The sequence below is a fragment of the Plutella xylostella genome, chromosome 15 (genome assembly GCF_932276165.1).
Source record: "Plutella xylostella chromosome 15, ilPluXylo3.1, whole genome shotgun sequence".
In the NCBI taxonomy this organism is placed as follows: domain Eukaryota; kingdom Metazoa; phylum Arthropoda; class Insecta; order Lepidoptera; family Plutellidae; genus Plutella; species Plutella xylostella.
In genome coordinates, this window is record NC_063995.1 from 8,414,821 (window position 1) to 8,432,964 (window position 18,144).

The window sequence follows — 18,144 nt, forward strand, 5'->3', positions numbered from 1 at the left end:
GCTGTCATGGGCGAGTAGCTGCCGGGCGAGCAGGCAGGCGCGGATCCACCCATATGGGCAAGATGGGCATGCCCATCACCTAAATTACCTGCCATATCACATTACAGGATTTCAATATAATAATTTCGTTATTTTATGAGTTTCGTATGGCTGTTTTTATAATTATATTGGTGGTGATGATTTCGGATTATGGTAAATATTTTTTTTCACCTCGAAATTCCAAGTTCTCAAAAGACAATAAGTATCTTTTAAATTAAATAATTCAAAAACCATAAAATTGTCGGTCATGCCATGCCAAGAGTCTGAGTTTCAGCTTACAGCAAAAGTATCTATTACGTATACCTACAACGAAATTAGATGATGATCGAATGGTTAAGTGGTTAGTTACCCTGACTGCTATGCCGAAGGTCCCGGGTTCGATTCCCAGCTAGGGCAGAAATTTGTTTAAAGACAGATATTTGTACTCGGGTCTTGGGTGTTGATATTTATATTTAATATGTGGATACATCAGCTGTCCGATACCCATATTACAGGCTCTGCCTAGTTTGGGGTCGGATGGCCGTGAGATGTCCCCACATAATCAAATCAAATATTTTATTGCCATCAATATATACTTATTATACATATTCTTTTACATATTCTTATTCTTATTATAGATTCAAATCAATAAGCCAAATAGTTTTTATGACAGTTATTATTTAAAAAAAAAGGGCAAGTGCGACCAACCATTTAGCCAGCAAGGGGCGGAGAAACTTGAGTCTAACAAAAATTTGCACTTTTAAGTTTAATGTTTCGTAAATCAATCACTGAATCAAAAAATGGTACGAGCATCGAGCATACCTATAATATTTTTGAAAGACCTATTCAACATTATCTTATACCTTCGAAACACCGGAGAAAACAACATTAAATTTTTTCTATATTTTAGTTTACTACTTTATCAGGGCCGTAAATTTGTATTCCATAGATCTATTGCTGTCGTGCCATTGGCATTGCCCGAACCTCCCCCGTTACCTAGGAAAATTATACAAAATCGACGTTCCGTAGTCCCCCTGTGGTGCCACTCTTGAAAGGCAAATGTATTGCATCTGTCTTGCGTTCCCAACACTTAAAAAATCATAACTTTACATCAGAGGCGTTTTTAAAAAAAGTAAAAATACTAATATGATCAACTAGGTAATGCCTATTTGGAGAACCTAGAAACAATAACATAATGCCTACAATTTAGAATTTAACTTGCATAAAGGTCAAAAAAGGCTTTTTCGGCCAAAATATAAAATAAATAAGTACATTCTGGGTTCTTACTGCTAGGTTCTAAAAAAAGGCCTTATCTTAAATAAATAAATAAATAAATATGTGGGGACATCTCACACACGGCCATCCGACCCCAAGCTAGGCAGAGCCTGTGTTATGGGTATCGGACAGCTGATATATCTACACAAATTCATAGATAGATAGATATTAAATATAAATATCAACACCCAAGACCTTGGTGAACATTTATGTATTTTACTTTTTGGAGACACGCCTCTGAAGAGAAGTTATGATTTTTTTAATGTTGAGAACGCAAGACAGGCGCAATACATTGCCTTTCAAGAGTAGGGGGGCTGTTTTGTTCTCCAATGCTTAATCGATCTAATTTTTTTTCAATATTTATTAGAAAAAAGTAAAGTAAGCTACGTTGCTATGTTTTTTTTAAATATAATGCAAAATTAGTATTATGATAGAAAAAATACAGCGGAAAATCTGTCAGTTTTTTGGTTTTTAAAGGTATTTTTTTTTGCATTTAACTAATATATATATATATATATATATATATATGACAAAAAGAAAAACATGGGGACCTCGGTAAGGTCAACATACAATACCTAGATTAAATGTAAAAAAACAAATTGCTCCAGTGGCATTATTCAGGGAGGAAACAGGGGACTTCGTTTGTATGGAGAAACTGCTGTTTAGATTCCTCTTAAGGGTTAATTTTTTTCCTTTTGAGGTACGGAACACTTCAAACGTGAAGATTTTCAGTTCAGTTTTGAATTATTTAACAATGATTGAACTAGAGGGCTTTTGAGGAGGAAAAATTGCATTTAGCATAACAATTATCACTACCAACATACAAAAAAAACTGCTATCAGTACCTCAAGGCAAGGCAAAACCGCCTTTTTTGACTTGCCCATCACCTATTTTGAGGTCTGGATCCGCGCCTGCGAGCAGGCGAGTAAAAACAAAAAATGTTGAAGTAACTCGGATGCGAGCTACTGACCAACTCGCACGTACGAGTTACTCGTAAGTTACGTCCAAACAGTGCGAGTTACTGCAGTGCAGCTACTCGGAAGGCCGACTCGTACGCTAGCTCGCACTGTGTAAACTAGCCATTAAGCGACGGCCGAGCCGCTGTCATGGGCGAGTTGGTGTCGGGCGAGGCGAGTGAAAACAAAAAATGTTGAAGTAACTCGCATGCGAGCTACTGACCAACTCGCACGTACGAGTTACTCGTAAGTAACGTCCAAACAGTGCGGGTTACTGCAGTGTAGCTACTCGGAAGGCTGACTCGTACGCTAGCTCGCACTGTGTCAACGAGCTGATGCGAGTTACTGACCAACTCGCACGTACGAGTTACTCGTAAGTTACTTCCAAACAGTGCGAGTTACTGCAGTCCAGCTACTCGGAAGTCTGACTCGTACGCTAGCTCGCACTGTGTAAACTAGCCATTACAGGCTCTTAGAGCTCTAAGCCATAAACCATCCATAAACCGAGAAAGGGGTGTCCTCTACGCTCTATATTACGCAAAGCATAAAAGAACTATATAATTAGGAAGGTACATTTATGTCCTAGATCGAAATTAACATTAAATATATTTTTTTGTAATACAGTACGGAAACTACGGAACCTACAAAGTATTACTATGCAGATTCCAAATTATCATAATTTTAAGGGGGTTTTTTATATTAATAAATGTATTATATTTTTTATTTTGCATTTATTTAAATATAAATAAGTTCAAATTATTACATAGGCAAAGTTTAAATACTGTGTTCTATATTGGTGTATTATAAATTATAATTAAAGTAGATAAAAAAAATTACATTCAAAATAAAATTTAATTACAATGCGTACAATTAAGGCGTAGGTATTAGTAAAATCTAAATTTTTAGTTTCTGTAACTTTATCTTACAGTGTTATCAAATTATTGCTATAAATAATCGCTATTTCTCTTGTATCATAAATCTGACATACTAAAGATGGTCCTATTTATTTGTGACTTGTGACCTTCTGTACTTCAAAATAATAAAATGTGAATTTAGTTTGCTAGCTTGTTAATTACTTCGAATCCATCTAATGGCATTAGTGAAGATTGGAATGTTGTAACATCGTTGCAAGTGAAAGGTAAAAAGCTAATGAACCTATAACTGGTTAACTATTTCGTAACTATTATGTATTATAATAGCGGTTTGAAAATTATAAAATCATAAAAATAAACTAATAAATTCATACTAGGTATTCATTGATGTCCAACAGTGGACGATTACGATGAAATACATAATTCATAAAGACATTAAAAAATCCAACAAAAAAAACAGGCTGCAATTTCATTTACGCCCTCCATCAGTAAGCAATCACAGATAGTTTTCATGAATTTTCATATAAGTAATTTTTATATATTTATACATAAAAATTAAAATATTCAAACACATTATGCCTTAACTGATGTCCTCTCTAAAGGGGTAAGCATGGCGCCATAATATTACCATTGCGCCATCCAGTCTTCACATCTATTAAATATTGTAAATATTAATAACTTCCATATATATTAATTACATCAACTGTATGGCAACTGGCGCATATTGTACCAGAGATATTCGTACATTATAAACTATCTGACCCTTATAGAAAGTACTTAAGTAAATTCCGCCCTAAATGATAGTCCGATGGAACCTGTTCACTTCCCTCCCGGCCAAGGCAAGTAGCTTCCCCATCCTTTCCCTGGATTGGGATCCATACCTGTGAATAATATACAGACTATTATAATTATATTTATATCTCTTTTTACTATGCTATGGCGATATGATTTGTACGAGGGACAGTAAATGATTGTTTTTACATACGATTGCAATATGTGTATTTGTCATTATTATGTTTCAGTGTGATTTATGTTGTTATGGTTTTATGTGTGTACTTACCTGTTATGATATGATTAGTGGTTGCGTGTACTGTATTATTTTGTAAAGCAATGCCGAATTTATTGTTAACCTTTTCGCACAAGATTCGCTTCATATCTTCAAAACAGTTTCCTGAGATAAAATGTATAGTATAGAGACTATAATATTATGACATCATTAGAAAAACACACAGATATTAAAAATATGAGTAAAACATTATAGTGAATAACGGTTTGTGTGTTAGGATTATGATATGATATGATGGGCCGCATTCAATGCATGATAGAGGTCACTGTCCAAGCACAGCGCGACAATAACGCACGCGTCATTCCTCCGACCAATACCGACCTCTGGCCACGGCGTTGAGCTTCTGCGTCTCCTCCGTGGTGAGCGTGAGGATCTTCTGCAGCACGGGCACCAGCCGGCTGCGCTCGTCGCCCGGCGCCAGCGTCAGGAACTGAGTGGAAAACACACGATTGTGAGGGTTTCATTCATTTACGACATTCATTCGTTCATTTAATACAATCATTCACTGATAATTTGAATTTTTAACAAAGTTGAAAGTAAAATTTTCGAGTTTTTTTTTCGCTGAGGAAATCTATAAATATAAGGTGCTTGTTTAGCAGTTACTAGTTTTACGGATGGAATGTTTTAATGATAATAACATGTAATTATGTTAGTATTAATTAAAAGTAAGCGAAATTTTGTATGAAGTGGGCCTCGTGTCGACACCTAGAGGTAGGTACAAGCTAGAAGAAAAAATACTCCCACTAAGCCCTCAATACATAATCATGATAGCCTAGAACGAGGCGCAAGATGCGCTACGCTAAGACGTAGACGTGACATAACTTTTGCATCGCGCTCACTCACATCGCGCAGCCTCAAGAGCGAGCGCGACGGAGAACTTTCGCCACGTCTTAAATGCGCCCCGTACTAGCCCTTCAGCATACCTTGAGCGTGACATTCTTCATGTACTCGGCGTTGTGCGCGTGCTCCGTGCGCTCCAGCGAGCCGCGCGCGCGCCGCACCTCCGCCTTGAGGAGCGAGCTCATTTGTGCGTAGCGAGCGCATTCCCGCTCCGACTCGGACAGGAGGAGGGTTATGTGCTTCACCCTGTAATGAAGAGAGTAGGTTTATGTTATGATCAGGTAGTATTATGATAGTTGGCATTTTGAAATGTGGTGTGCAGGATGTTCAAAAGTGGTATTGAATATGATATAAAAACGTATGGTCGCAATATGGTTGAGTTGTTTCCAAAGTCATCAAATGAAAGTAGTTCAGAATGACTACTTGAGTCACCCACTTTCATCTTACAACCCCTTTTCTAACACACTGTTATTGGAACAAGGGTGGTATGAATGGAACTGAAGACTGATAGATGGTAAGATCTAAATTTCAGCGTCTGTGCGGCGTGTTCAGAATAAACTAAGAAATAAATGAACGAACGCCACTTATCCTTTCACGTACACACTGACATGACGTATTGGTAAACTCAACTAACCTCTGCTGCTGAGCTTGCAGCTTCCTCCTAAGCTCGGCCACCTCCTGCTCCGGCGCCAGCGCGAGGGTGGAGTCTAGCGCCTCGTCCTCAGGCACGCCGTCCTCGAGTAGCCTATCAAGCGGCACCGGCGAGCGCCCGCCGCCGCCCGTCAGGAACGACTTGGATAGCGGAGGGGAGGGCGCCGATTCTGAACCCTGGAGAATTTGTAAAGCATTTTGGTGTTTCATTCTTCATTTGACTAATAACCTTAACTCCAGTATGTAGGAGGGAAAGGCGTATTTCGAAGGCAACTTGTAGTTGTAAGAGTGGTGTAGTCAGTTGAGGGGATTTTGTAATAGCGTGATTTTGGGGTTAACAGTAATTTTTAGGGTATTAGAAATCGGCTCGCGACCTATCGTATGAATGCAAATATACATTCACATACCTTAGCCGCATATCGCATTGACGTCATGAAAAAAAAATCGATGTATCGTATTCCGTTATACCGATACCCACCGATATATCAATTTACGGGTGATATGATATTTTATATTGGCGCAAAATTTATTACTCATGGAAAATGCATTAAGTTTACGGTTCCGTTATCATATCATTTATCACGAGTTGCGGTAATATAACATTTAATTATGATATATCTTTATGAAAAAAAAAACTCTGAAATTGAAAACAACACAATACACCGAGTAACGGAACCTTTAGTATGATTAATTAACACACCAGCGGCCGCTACACGGGTTCGTTATCGACGTTTATAAACTCGTTTAATGCACGTTCCAACAATCACAGAGCCGTATTTATGGCGAATCGCGACATACTGACTTTTATCTATGCCGATATCGAACCCGTGCAGCGGCAGCAGGCTGTTTAACTTTTAGTCACATCAGTCTCTAGGAGATAAAAGATCTTACCTCTCCCTCTTCCCTGGGAAGCATAGACACGTTGATATCCATCTCAGTATCGCTGCCATCCTCCTTGGGTATCACCGGCACCATGTACGGAGTGACGTTTCTGTTCTCTTTGTCCAGAGCTGAGGCTTTCATCTTCTCCTGCAGGCCTGCTATCTGCATCTTAAAGTCCGCCGCCTCTTTCTGAAGTTTCGTTTCTAGGTCCGATATTTGCGTCTTGTAGCATTGTGTTAGGGTTGAAATCTGGAATTCGTAAAATGTAGGTAAGTATTTGTGAGTCATTTACTTGCGTTATGCGGTTAAAAATACATGCACGAGCTTATCGTTATTTTTGATAGCCATACAACTACGCTTATACACGTAGATAAAGAAACAATATGAAAATGGCGAACGAACTTATGCTATCTCTACCTTATTCGTAGGTCAATACTTCCAATTTCTCTCTACACTATGTTGGTCACGTGACTTTTTTACTATGGAGAATGACTTTTTTGTTTCGCGAATTTTGAAATTAGGTTTCGGCTTAGTATACTCTTTTTGCAACACCCTGTAGCCAGTACTCGCCTGCAGCTTGTGTTGCGAGCGCTCGGCGTCCAGCTGCGCGGCGAGGCGCGCCAGGTCGGCCTGCAGGCGCGCGGTGCGCTGGGCCGCGCGCGCCGCGTAGCCCGCCGCCTCGCCCGCGCGCCGCCGCTCCGCCTCCACGGCGGATTGGAGCTCGCTGCATTTCTCGCTGTTGGCAATAAGTTTGTGTTAAGCTGCGTAAAGACCGGCCCAACGAACGTCCAACGATGGTTATTTATTATTTATCATACATAATACAGTGGCAGATTGCAGCAACGAAGGTCAACGAAACCCGTTCGTTGGCGTTCGTGTGGCCGGTCTGTACGCAGCTTGACAATAATCGGATCTGTTGTTATACCTTGTTCATTTCAAATAGCTTTATATACCACAGTATAGGCCTAACCTGACTGAAACAAATGATTTTGTTCTCTCGTCTTGTATGGCTATGTGGTTATCACATTGGGACTAACATAATCTGGCGAACCCGTAAGGGAGTACATGTGATGGTCTCAGGTTCGAAAGGAAACGACCGGCTCGAATGAGTACATGTTTAATAGTGAGTAAATATTGAAGTAAATGCGATTACAGAGTATACATTCAATACAGACAAAATATAGTGTAGATGCAATATAGAGTACTTAACTTAACACACTTCACCTCCGGGGGTGAAAAAAAAAAAAAAAATAATACATTATATTTTTTTTTTAAATCTAATACATATTTAAAAGTTTTAATTATTGAATAAATGGCTTAGTTCTATTCTTATGTATAATGTCAATTTTGTTATTCTTAAGTATTTTAACATTTGGTTCTATGTCTTCTATAACTACAAATGGTCCATCATACAAACAATCCAGTTTATTAGCTGTTTCATTTCGAACTAATATCAAATCGTCTTTAGTGTAAGTAACAGGGTTAACAGATTTATCGTAAACATTTTTTCTTTCATTTTTACTTTTTAATACATTATTACGAGCATCACTGTGTGCTACTTGTAAGCGATATCTGAGTTCAAAAGGATAGTAATCAGGGTTATATAAAGGTTGTACATCTTCTTCTGTTATTTTAGGTAAATTTGAGGTTCTGCCAAAAACTAATTCGAATGGAGTGTATTTTGTTGCACTATGTACTGTGTTATTGTATGTATAACACCAAAATGGTAACCAATGAGACCAAGTTTCCGGATGTCCATCACATTGGATTCTTAAAAACGCACCTAGATTTTTATGTGTGTTCTCAAGAGCTCCAATGGATTGATGATGATAAGATGTTGAGTTTAGTTTATCGATTTCTAATAACTTGCAAACATCTGTCATTACAGAAGACATAAATTCAGATCCACGGTCCGTAGCGATGATTTTTGGAATACTATACCGAAGAATGAAGTTGTTGACAAAATTTCTAGCAACTGTCTCACTTTCTTTATTTTTAAGAGGATATGCCTCGATAAATTTCGATAACTCACATTGTATTGTAAGTATATACTTATAACCGCTATAATCTTCTTCAATAGGTCCTACTATATCTAAAAATATCTTTTCGAAAGCATAAGTAGATGTAGTGGTTATAACCATTGGTTCCTTTATATGTTTAGAATATTTCATCTTTTGACACTTGTCACATTTTCTTATGAGCTCTCTAATATCTTTTTCTAAAGAAGGCCAATAAAATCTACGCTTAATAGTATTCACCATTCTGCGCACACCAGCGTGTCCACTAGTGGGCAGTAAATGAAAATCATGTAAAATCAAAGCTTTTTCTTCTTCATTATCTATTCTTTTAACACCTTTTAATATGCAAATGCGGGGTCCGGACCACACTTTTAATCTTTGTATTTCATCATTAATATTTTTTATAAATAACGCGTTTTCTTTATCTTTTATTATATATATTTCTTTTATATTTCTTTCATTACAAAATTTCTTTAATTTCTGCACAAAAACGGCTCGCGTGTAGAGTGCCTTGAAACTAAGATTAATGTATAAAATTCGTCGACTTTCATTAAGAGCAAAACATTCTGCCTCGGCAGTTATTAAATTATGTTTTCTATACTCTTGTAATTCTTTTTCTTCTATTAACATCATTTCAGTGGTAAAATCAGGTTTATTTAGCATTTCCACAACTCTCGGGTGATCAGTCCGATGTTCTGTACGTGCATTTTGTGTCGAATCCGTTTGTTTATTTGCATCTTGCATCTTTTTACTCTGGGCCCTAGTCATTACAGTCATAATTTTCTCATTCATACTCTTCAAATCATTCATCGTCATATACATTCTTGATAATGCATCCGCGACTGCATTATCTTTCCCTTTCACATATTCAATCTTAAAATCGTATTCCTCTAATGCTAGTCTAAATTTTAGAAGTCTGGACGAAGGATCTTTCATTCCGAATAAATATACGAGTGGTCTGTGGTCTGTCTTAACTGTAAATTTTCGACCGTACAAATAAGGCCTAAAATATTTAATACCCCATACTATTGCTACTAATTCTTTTTGTATGGTAGGGTAATTTCTTTCAGCTTGGTTGAGTGGTCTGCTAGCATATGCTACTGGTCTTAAATCACTATTACATAATACTGCTGCTACCGCTACTCCTGATGCGTCAGTTTGTAAGATAAATTCATGGTTATCATTAAAGTTAGGATATTGTAGAACTGGGGGGGTTGTTAATGCTGTTTTTAATTTTTGAAATGCTTGTTCACACTGTTCAGACCAAACAAAACGTTCATCTTTTCTAGTTAATTTGTTTAAAGGCATGGCTGTTTCTGAGAATGATGGTATGAATTTTCTATAATAATTACAAAATGCGACGAACCTTTTTACGTCGTCAGTACATTTTGGAGTGGGATAATCTTTTAAAACACTAATTTTTTGGGGATCCGGTTTAACACCTTCTGCGGAAACCACGTGTCCTAAATATAAAACTTCTTTTTTGAGAAATTGGCATTTGCTTGGGTTTAATTTTAAATTAACCTTACGTAATCTTTCAAAAACATCAAATAAATTTCGGTTATGTGTTTCTAAATTTCTGCCGAAAACTACAAGGTCATCCAAGTATACAAGACATTTTTCGTACGTCAATCCTGATAAAGCTACTGTCATCGCTCTAGAGAAAGCACTCGGGCTTGTCTTCATACCCATTGGTAGACGCTTCATCTGGTACTGTCCTGTGTCAGTTGTGAACGCAGTTACCTTTCTAGAGTCTGGGCTTAAAGAAACTTGGTAATACGCCTGTTGGAGGTCACAGTGGCTAAAGTAAATTGAGTTTGAAAGTGAATCTAATATGTCAATTATATTTGGAAGTGGAAATTTATCATCCAAAATGGTATCATTTACTTTACGAAAATCTACTACAAGACGCCATTGTTTATCGATACCTTCCTCGTTTTTCTTTGGTACTAATAAAATGGGTGACGACCATTCACTTTGACATTCTTCAATTATATCATCTGCTATCATTTTTTCTATATTTTTCTTAATTTCTGGTTTCAGAGCATGAGGTAAACGGTATGGTTTAACATATACTGGACTTGTGTTTGGTTTCAAATGTTTTTTTTTGTTGATAAACATTGGTAGTAGTAAGTTTATCAACAGGTAAATAGAAGATATCCGAATATTTTTCAAAAATAGGTAATAAAGATTCTTTTTCTTCCGTATTTAGATGATCTAATTTAAGTAAATTTAATAATTTTGATTTCCGGTTCAATTTGGATTCACACCTATTTAACGTACAAACGTTATATTTACTAAATTCGTGTATTTCTGGTTGAAAAGTAGGTATAGTAATGTCTTTGTCCGAAGTATTAAGTATTTGAATAGGTATGATACCCTTATTTGGCTTTACTATGGTACTAGCTAAGAATACGTCTTTCTCTAGCTCTCTCGCGCAAACCACACAGTCATCTGTCATACTTTTATCTATCTCGATGTAATGAATTGATTCACTTCTCGCAGGTATGATCAAAAAGTTATTTTTATTCATATACAATTTATTTGTATAGTACAGAGGTACATTAAGTTCATTATCATTACAGTACATCTGTAAGTAATTCGTATCTAAATTAATTTTCGAACGGTACTTGTCTAAAAAGTCAAGTCCTAGAATTCCGTCGGCCGAACATGGTAAGGTATCAAACACATAAAATTTATGGCGCATAATGTTATGATTATCTGGCGATATGTTTAAATAAACATACCCAGTTGTCTTAACTTGTCCACCGATTCCTTTAATTGTTGTTTCATCTCTATAAATGGTAGCGCTTCTAGATAATAAGTCGCTTCGTATGACGGAGAGCGAGGCGCCGGTATCCAATAACCAAGAATGTTTGTTTTCATTAACCGACATGAGTACATACCGAACATTATTACTACAACTTAAAATAATATCTTTAGGCACGAAAAAACTGATGTTCGTTATTTTGCGGTACAGTTGAAGAAGTTGATGGTGACGACGCTTCGTCTTCATTTATCACCGGATACATGTTTTGATGACGGGGATAGCCTCTGCCACGGTTGCTGTTATAGTTATTATTATGATAATGGAAATTTCGCCTATTTCCCCGATTAGAAAAATTGTTGCCATCGGCATGGTAATTTCCACGATTCGGAGAAAAATTACCCCGGCTTCGCGGAAAAAATTCGCGGCTTCCATTTCCGTGGTATCCTCTATAATTTGATGTTCTGCCCCTGTAAAAGGTATTATAATTAGACCTACCTCTGGTGCTGGCCATGACGTGCTGAGGCGGGGCGGGCGGCTGCGCCAGCTCCTCGTCCTCGGCGGCTCGAATCGCCTCGCGAAGGCTCTCGTAATTTCGAGCTGTAATAATGGTTCCTAAACGCCTGTTTCGAAGTCCGTCTGCGAACCTTTTAATGGCCAACTTTTCGTTAATTGGGCGTAAAATTTCATAGCTGTTCGGGTTGTTGTCAGCTTGAGAAATAGTCAAGTCTACGAACATCTCTTCTATTTTCGAAGCATATTGCTGTAGCGTCAAATTATTTTGCGTAATGTTATTAAGTTGCGTCAATAATGACGTGCTGGATTTTTTGGTAATTAGGTATTTATGGATGTCACTGATTAAATCCTTAACAGTTTGGTACTCGGATTTCAATTTTAATTTTCCGTTTTTTGTAAGACGCGTTTTCAAGATAAAAGAAATCAATAACTTTTTATGATCTTCCTTTAACATGGTCTCATATAGTTCTACACTTTCTACTAATTTTATTGTAGTGTCGTCACTACCGTCCATAACAGGAATTAACGAACTAGCCGTTCTTAAATCAAAGTTCTCCATGATTGTTGAATTACTGCTTAAACTACACGATTCCCTCTTAGAACATAGGTCGTTAATTTCTAAACATAAACTCCTAATTTTATTGTAAATTACAGTTATAGCACATATTTCGTCCTCACTTGACGAACTCAAAATATTTTTATAAATTTCATGAGCATCTAATAATTTTTCATTCGCTTCACTTAGTTTATTTTCTGCAATAGCACCTTTAAATCTTTTTTGTCCTTGTTTAATTAAATATTTTCTTATTTCGATTAGTTCATTATAAATTGAATCTAAACATTTTCCCATAATATTAGACGATTAATACAGTAAATAACGATTAATAAATGTCATTAAAAATATACGCTAAATAAAATTATAGAAAATAATTTCTTATCAGTCCCACTTTTAACTCTTATGCTTATTCCTCACTGATACACATGACAATAATATAATTAAATCACTTTTAAATCTTTAAGGATCATTCCTAACACATGCGAATAATTAAAGTTCATACATACATTTCTTGCTTGATTTTAACTTTCCTCATCACACTGGGGTGGTGGTGGTCCTCGGGGCGGGCGCGGCGTAGGGTGGCGGCGGGGGAAGCCTCGCCAGCTCCATGCTCGTAGCTACTCGCGGGAACTCTCGAAGTTGCTGGATGGTCATCATGTGCTCGACTCGTTGCAGCATATACTCGTTCACTTTTGTTATAATTTTGTAGAGCAGGACGAGACCCAATAAAATAACAATAGCCCATACACAGTAAATTAAATTGTTCATATGTCCTTGTAAGGGGTGCGCATTTTTATTATATGTGTTTGAGTATCCCAGTTGTGTTATAATGTCCATGTCACTGGAAGGGTCCCTCGGGGTCACTTTTGAGTTACACATATTGACCCACTCAGCCTGTATAATTATAACGTGGAATTATTTCACCGGTATTGCACTTTAGTCTTTGCACGCGCGCGACCGCAACTTGATCTCCAGACCAGCCATATTAGGACTGGCACTGGCAGGGTCGCCATGTGATGGTCTCAGGTTCGAAAGGAAACGACCGGCTCGAATGAGTACATGTTTAATAGTGAGTAAATATTGAAGTAAATGCGATTACAGAGTATACATTCAATACAGACAAAATATAGTGTAGATGCAATATAGAGTACTTAACTTAACACACTTCATACATTATTCAAGAGGCGTGCGTTTTTATGGTATGTTAGAAGCCGTGCCCTTTTATCGTATCAATATGAAGATATTTATATAACATCATAATTGTAACTACTCACACAGCAGTATTCAGCTTGGCAGTGACAGTCTCTAGCTGCGTCCTGACGGCGGCGGCCTCCTCCTTCAGCCGCTCCTCCTGGCTGTGGTCCACCGTCTGGTTCTGACGCAGCACCGCCTGGGCACGAACCTACAAGTAGACCAATTTAATTAAAGTAAATTATTAAAATCATATGGTAAAAATATCTTTATTCACCTTATTATCGATTTAGTATGCATTACCTTGTAACTTGTGTAGTCCGTTTTCAAATCTTCCAATTCAATATTTATAATCCTGACCTTCTCTTCCAATTCAGCGCATCTGAACTCCATCCTCTTCAATTTATTTAAAAGTTCCAATTTTTCTTCTCCCAAAGCTATTATAACTTTTTCCTTTTCACCAAGCACACTAGTCATTTCTATGTTTACTTCTTCACTCTTTCTCTTTTCGTCTTCTAGATCTATCTCAAGTTTAGATATGATACCATTTTTGATGTGGACTACATTGTCTTTTTCCTTTCCTTCTTCTAGCGCGTGCTGTAATTCTTCTTTGATAAGTCTATTTTGTGTTTCTTCTGTTTTTATTTGTTCTTCCAAGAGTTTAATTTGAGTTTTCATTGCTGTTATAGTGCCTTCTTGGGTATCTATTGTTGACTCCATCTGAAAAAATATACAAATTATAACAAAAAATCTACAATCAAAGCAACGGTCTCAGTAAGTTATATGTATGTCGGGAATCTACCTGAATCATTTTCTTCTTGTTATCCTCCATTTTAGTGGTAAGTTCCTTCATGCTGCGCTCGTAGTCTTCCATCTCGAGGCTCAGGACGCTTCGCTTCTTCACGTCTCTCCGCGCTTTCTCCAGATTGTCTTTAGTCACCTTGTGTGCTTCAACTTCCGCGTTCAGTTGTTGACACTTCGCAGCTAACTCACCTATAAGGACATAATTTATTAGTTTAGGTGCATCATTGTTATTTATTATAGGCACTGTATACAGACTACACCAAATACCTTTCACTTTTTCTAATTCACCAAGTATGTTTTTGGAACTTTCTAGATCTTTGGTAAGACTTTCCACTTTTCCCTCTAATTCTGTTACGTGGGTCTGGGAAATTACTGTCTCTTCTTTATTTCTAGGTCCGTCTACTTCATCTTGGACTGAACTCTTGGCCGCATTGTGCTCAGCAATAATCTTCTCAAGCCTCGCTTTGTCTTGTTCAGCATTTTGAAGTTCAATATTTGTCTCGTTTAGTTTCTTTTTAAGTTTTAATGCGAATATTCTTAGTTTGCTGTACCTGGAAAGAAGATTGAGTAGTCAAAGATAGAGATACAAACTCACAAGTGGTTATTGTTAAACAAAAAATGAGGAAAAAATAAGAAACATACTTATCTTCAAATGAGTCATCTAGATCTTTCATTCTGGAATGTTCTTCAAGTTTAGATGTCGTTGATGTAGACATATTGTCATCATTTGGAAGTTCCACTGAAACGAGAGTAAGATTTTTCAGTTAAAACATATAATTTTAGTGTATGCACTAATTATATTGTATGTTAACTTACTGTGTGATTGCTGATGTTTCACTTTTTCGATTTCTTCTTTAAGTGTATTTATCATAGAATCTTTTTCAGCTAATATTTTCTTAGCATTTTCTCTTTCAGCAATAATTAATTCAGTTACTTCGCTGTTTTTAGTAGTTTTTTGTTCAGCATTAAGTAGTTCCTGTTCTAGAGTTTGAACTTTTACATGCAAATCATTATTTTCTTTTTTTACATCATCGCGATCTTTCTCTAAAGTTTCTACAAGTCTCTCCATTTCACCTATTGCTTTCTGAAGTTTAGAGATAGCTTCACCACGTTCTTTTAGTACTTGGTTAATTTCTTTCATTTCACTCAAAAGCTCTGTATTTTCAGTTTTGTAACTGACTAATTTGGATTTAACATCCTCATAATCTGTTGCTATCGCTTGCACTTCCTTTGCTTTAGCTCGAGATTCTTTCACTTCTGCCAGTAAAGAGGCATTTTCCTGTTTGTATGCAGCTAGTTTTGTTTCTAATTTGACTATATCAGTTTGAAGAGAGACATTCAAATCAGATAGATTGTCGTCTTTTGGTTGTTCTAATGAAAGCTTCAAAGTCTCTACTTCATCTTTCAACATACCATTCAAATCAGTAATGGTTTCATGTTCTTTCAACAACAGCTCATAGCGCTCCTGCAAAGCCATCTTTTCAAACATAATTTCGTTAATATCTGTCTGTGATTCTTTGGGAATATTATTCTTAAGCATCTCTTTTTCTTGTGTCAATATACTTATTTGGTTTTCTAAATTGCGCATTTCTGTGTTAAGCCTGTTGACCTGATCATTTAAAATTTTGTTTTGATTTTCAAATTCTGATAAACTTTCCTTTACATTCAATTTTTCTTTAAAAAGAATAGCCTTTTCACTTTCCAATGCTTTTATCTGGAAGCTAAGGTTTTCCACTGTGCTATTATCACTGCTTTGGACCTTATCTTGTATCATCTGTAATGATTCATTTAATTTCTTATTTTTAGTTTCAACTTCCTTGACCAGATTATGTAGTTCACTGTTTGAACTTAGTAACTGGTTAATTCTCTGAGTTAATTCATTAACTTGTTCTTTAAGAAGCTTATTATCATCCTTTAGATAAGGAATTTCTGAATTGTTTTGCTGATCATATTTAATTTTAAGCTCAGATAATTCACTGATTACTTTGTTATTATTTATCACTAAATCATCATACTGTTTTTGGAGTGATTTAAGTTGTTCAGTATTGTTAATCGCACTGGGTCCAGTGAAATCATTTATCTGTTTTTCTAGGTCATGCAGTTTTAATTTCAGAGCATTATTTTCATTGCTTAACTGATTAATCTGTGTGTCCAAAAATTTGGATGCTTTAATTATATCATTTTGCCATTTAGGAATACTTTCTGAATACTCCTTGACAGTTTTTGTTAAAATAAATCTGCTGTTTTTAAGTTGGTTAATACAAGCAGCACACTTAAGTATTTTGTCCTTGTAGCTTCTCAGTTTGATGTTTGCTTTCTCTTTTTTGTCTTTTTCACTCTCAAACTGTTGAGTGATTTCTTTAATTTTGTTTTCATTTAAAAGTTTGCTTTCTTCATGCTCACTCATGCTTGCTCTGAGTTGTGATTCCAATTGCTTGATTTTTTCATTCATTCTTTCAAATTCCATCATAGTCTCTTCATTTTTGTTGGAGTTGGAACCTGTCAAGGGAACAATGAAATATAATGAAAATAGTACCTCATAACAGTTTAATACCATACAGAATTAGCACTCATGGGTTTTTAATGGTTATCTTTCAAATCAATTCATTGAGTATACCAGCTCAAAGTATCATTATGTATATTTTGAGTATTTTTTATAAGTATGTTTGTTTTTAGCACTATTTTGTAACAATAAATTATGTAGGTATATGATTAATGATAAAAAATTATATAAAATTAAACATACCTGTGTTAACTTTTTCTTCAAGCATTTGTAGCTGTTCTCTTTGCTGCAGACCAATTTGATTGAACTCCTCAATCCGGGCCTCCAGGTCCGACAGCTGGTTGAGAAGCTGTTCATTCTCTTCCTCAAGCCTACTGTTTTGCCTCTTCAGAGAGGTCACCTCGGTATCACAAGTTGACAACTGTGTTGTTACTTCATTAATGTGCAAATCTTTTTCAGATAGCTCCTGCTTGCATTTTGATAGTTCATTCTCTAATGATTCACACCGTTGGTTTAAGACTTTAATGTTATTTTTAGATGAATCTATTTGAGTGATGTAATTTAGTTTCTGTTCTGTAAGTGAATCAACAAGCTCCTGAAGTGTGAAAACACTTTCTTGGTTTGTTTTCTTTTCTGTCTCACATTTTTCCAAAAGCAGTTTGTAACTCTCAACTTCACTTTGTAACTCTGAAACATTTAATCATATCTATCAGTTATTATATTTAAATGCCATTAGATATTATGTACAAAACATGAAATGATAGTTACTTACCAGTTTTAGCTTGCTTAGCTTTTTGAGCAATGACAAGTAATCCTTTGCATTTCTTTATTAGTTCTTCGCGGTCTAGATCATCAAATGGACTTTTTTTCGATGCATCATCAGGCGTCTAGAAGAATAAGAATATTTATTGTTTAAGAACATAATATGATCCAGCGGAAATAATGTAATGAGAGATTATGAAGTCATCAACTATGCAATAAAGCAATTCATTTTGCACTGAGCAAGATTACACTTACGGCATTTCCTGCTGATCCTTCCATTATTGCAATGATACAACTTATAGCATTTTAAAACATTCACTGCATATTAGTGTAATAAACTTGTAATAATTAAGTTTTTGTGAAACTTGGCAAAATGGTAAACTAAGCTGGCTGGCTGACAGTGACAGGACAGATCACACACACAGACTACTTAGATTGACAATGTCAAATTGAAAATTTTGACGTTT

The 18,144-nt window shown here is 36.2% G+C and overlaps 1 protein-coding gene across 1 annotated transcript; it reads right to left on the minus strand.

The window, feature by feature from the left end:
* Positions 1–2,960: 2,960 nt before the first annotated feature.
* Positions 2,961–18,098, minus strand: LOC105389716 (GRIP and coiled-coil domain-containing protein 2). The gene is made up of 15 exons (XM_048625786.1): positions 17,933–18,098; positions 17,688–17,802; positions 17,159–17,602; positions 15,229–16,911; positions 15,055–15,151; positions 14,680–14,963; positions 14,411–14,601; positions 13,912–14,328; positions 13,692–13,819; positions 7,131–7,296; positions 6,570–6,809; positions 5,662–5,855; positions 5,111–5,273; positions 4,509–4,617; positions 2,961–4,002 (listed from the first exon to the last, which is right to left on the minus strand). Exons 1-15 carry the CDS (start codon positions 17,954–17,956, stop codon positions 3,941–3,943), a joined length of 4,317 nt encoding a protein of 1,438 aa, XP_048481743.1. The 5' UTR covers positions 17,957–18,098; the 3' UTR covers positions 2,961–3,940.
* Positions 18,099–18,144: the final 46 nt, after the last annotated feature.

What these genes read in the sequence shown, in the direction of transcription:
- LOC105389716 (XM_048625786.1), bottom strand. Translation starts at nt 17,956, where the DNA reads ATGGAAGGATCAGCAGGAAATGCC. An exon ending in GATGACTCATTTGAAGATAA is followed by an intron (nt 14,964 to 15,054) that starts GTATGTTTCTTA and finishes TCTTCTTTCCAG; the next exon opens with GTACAGCAAACTAAGAATAT. An exon ending in TGAAGAATGTCACGCTCAAG is followed by an intron (nt 4,618 to 5,110) that starts GTATGCTGAAGG and finishes TTTTCCACTCAG; the next exon opens with TTCCTGACGCTGGCGCCGGG.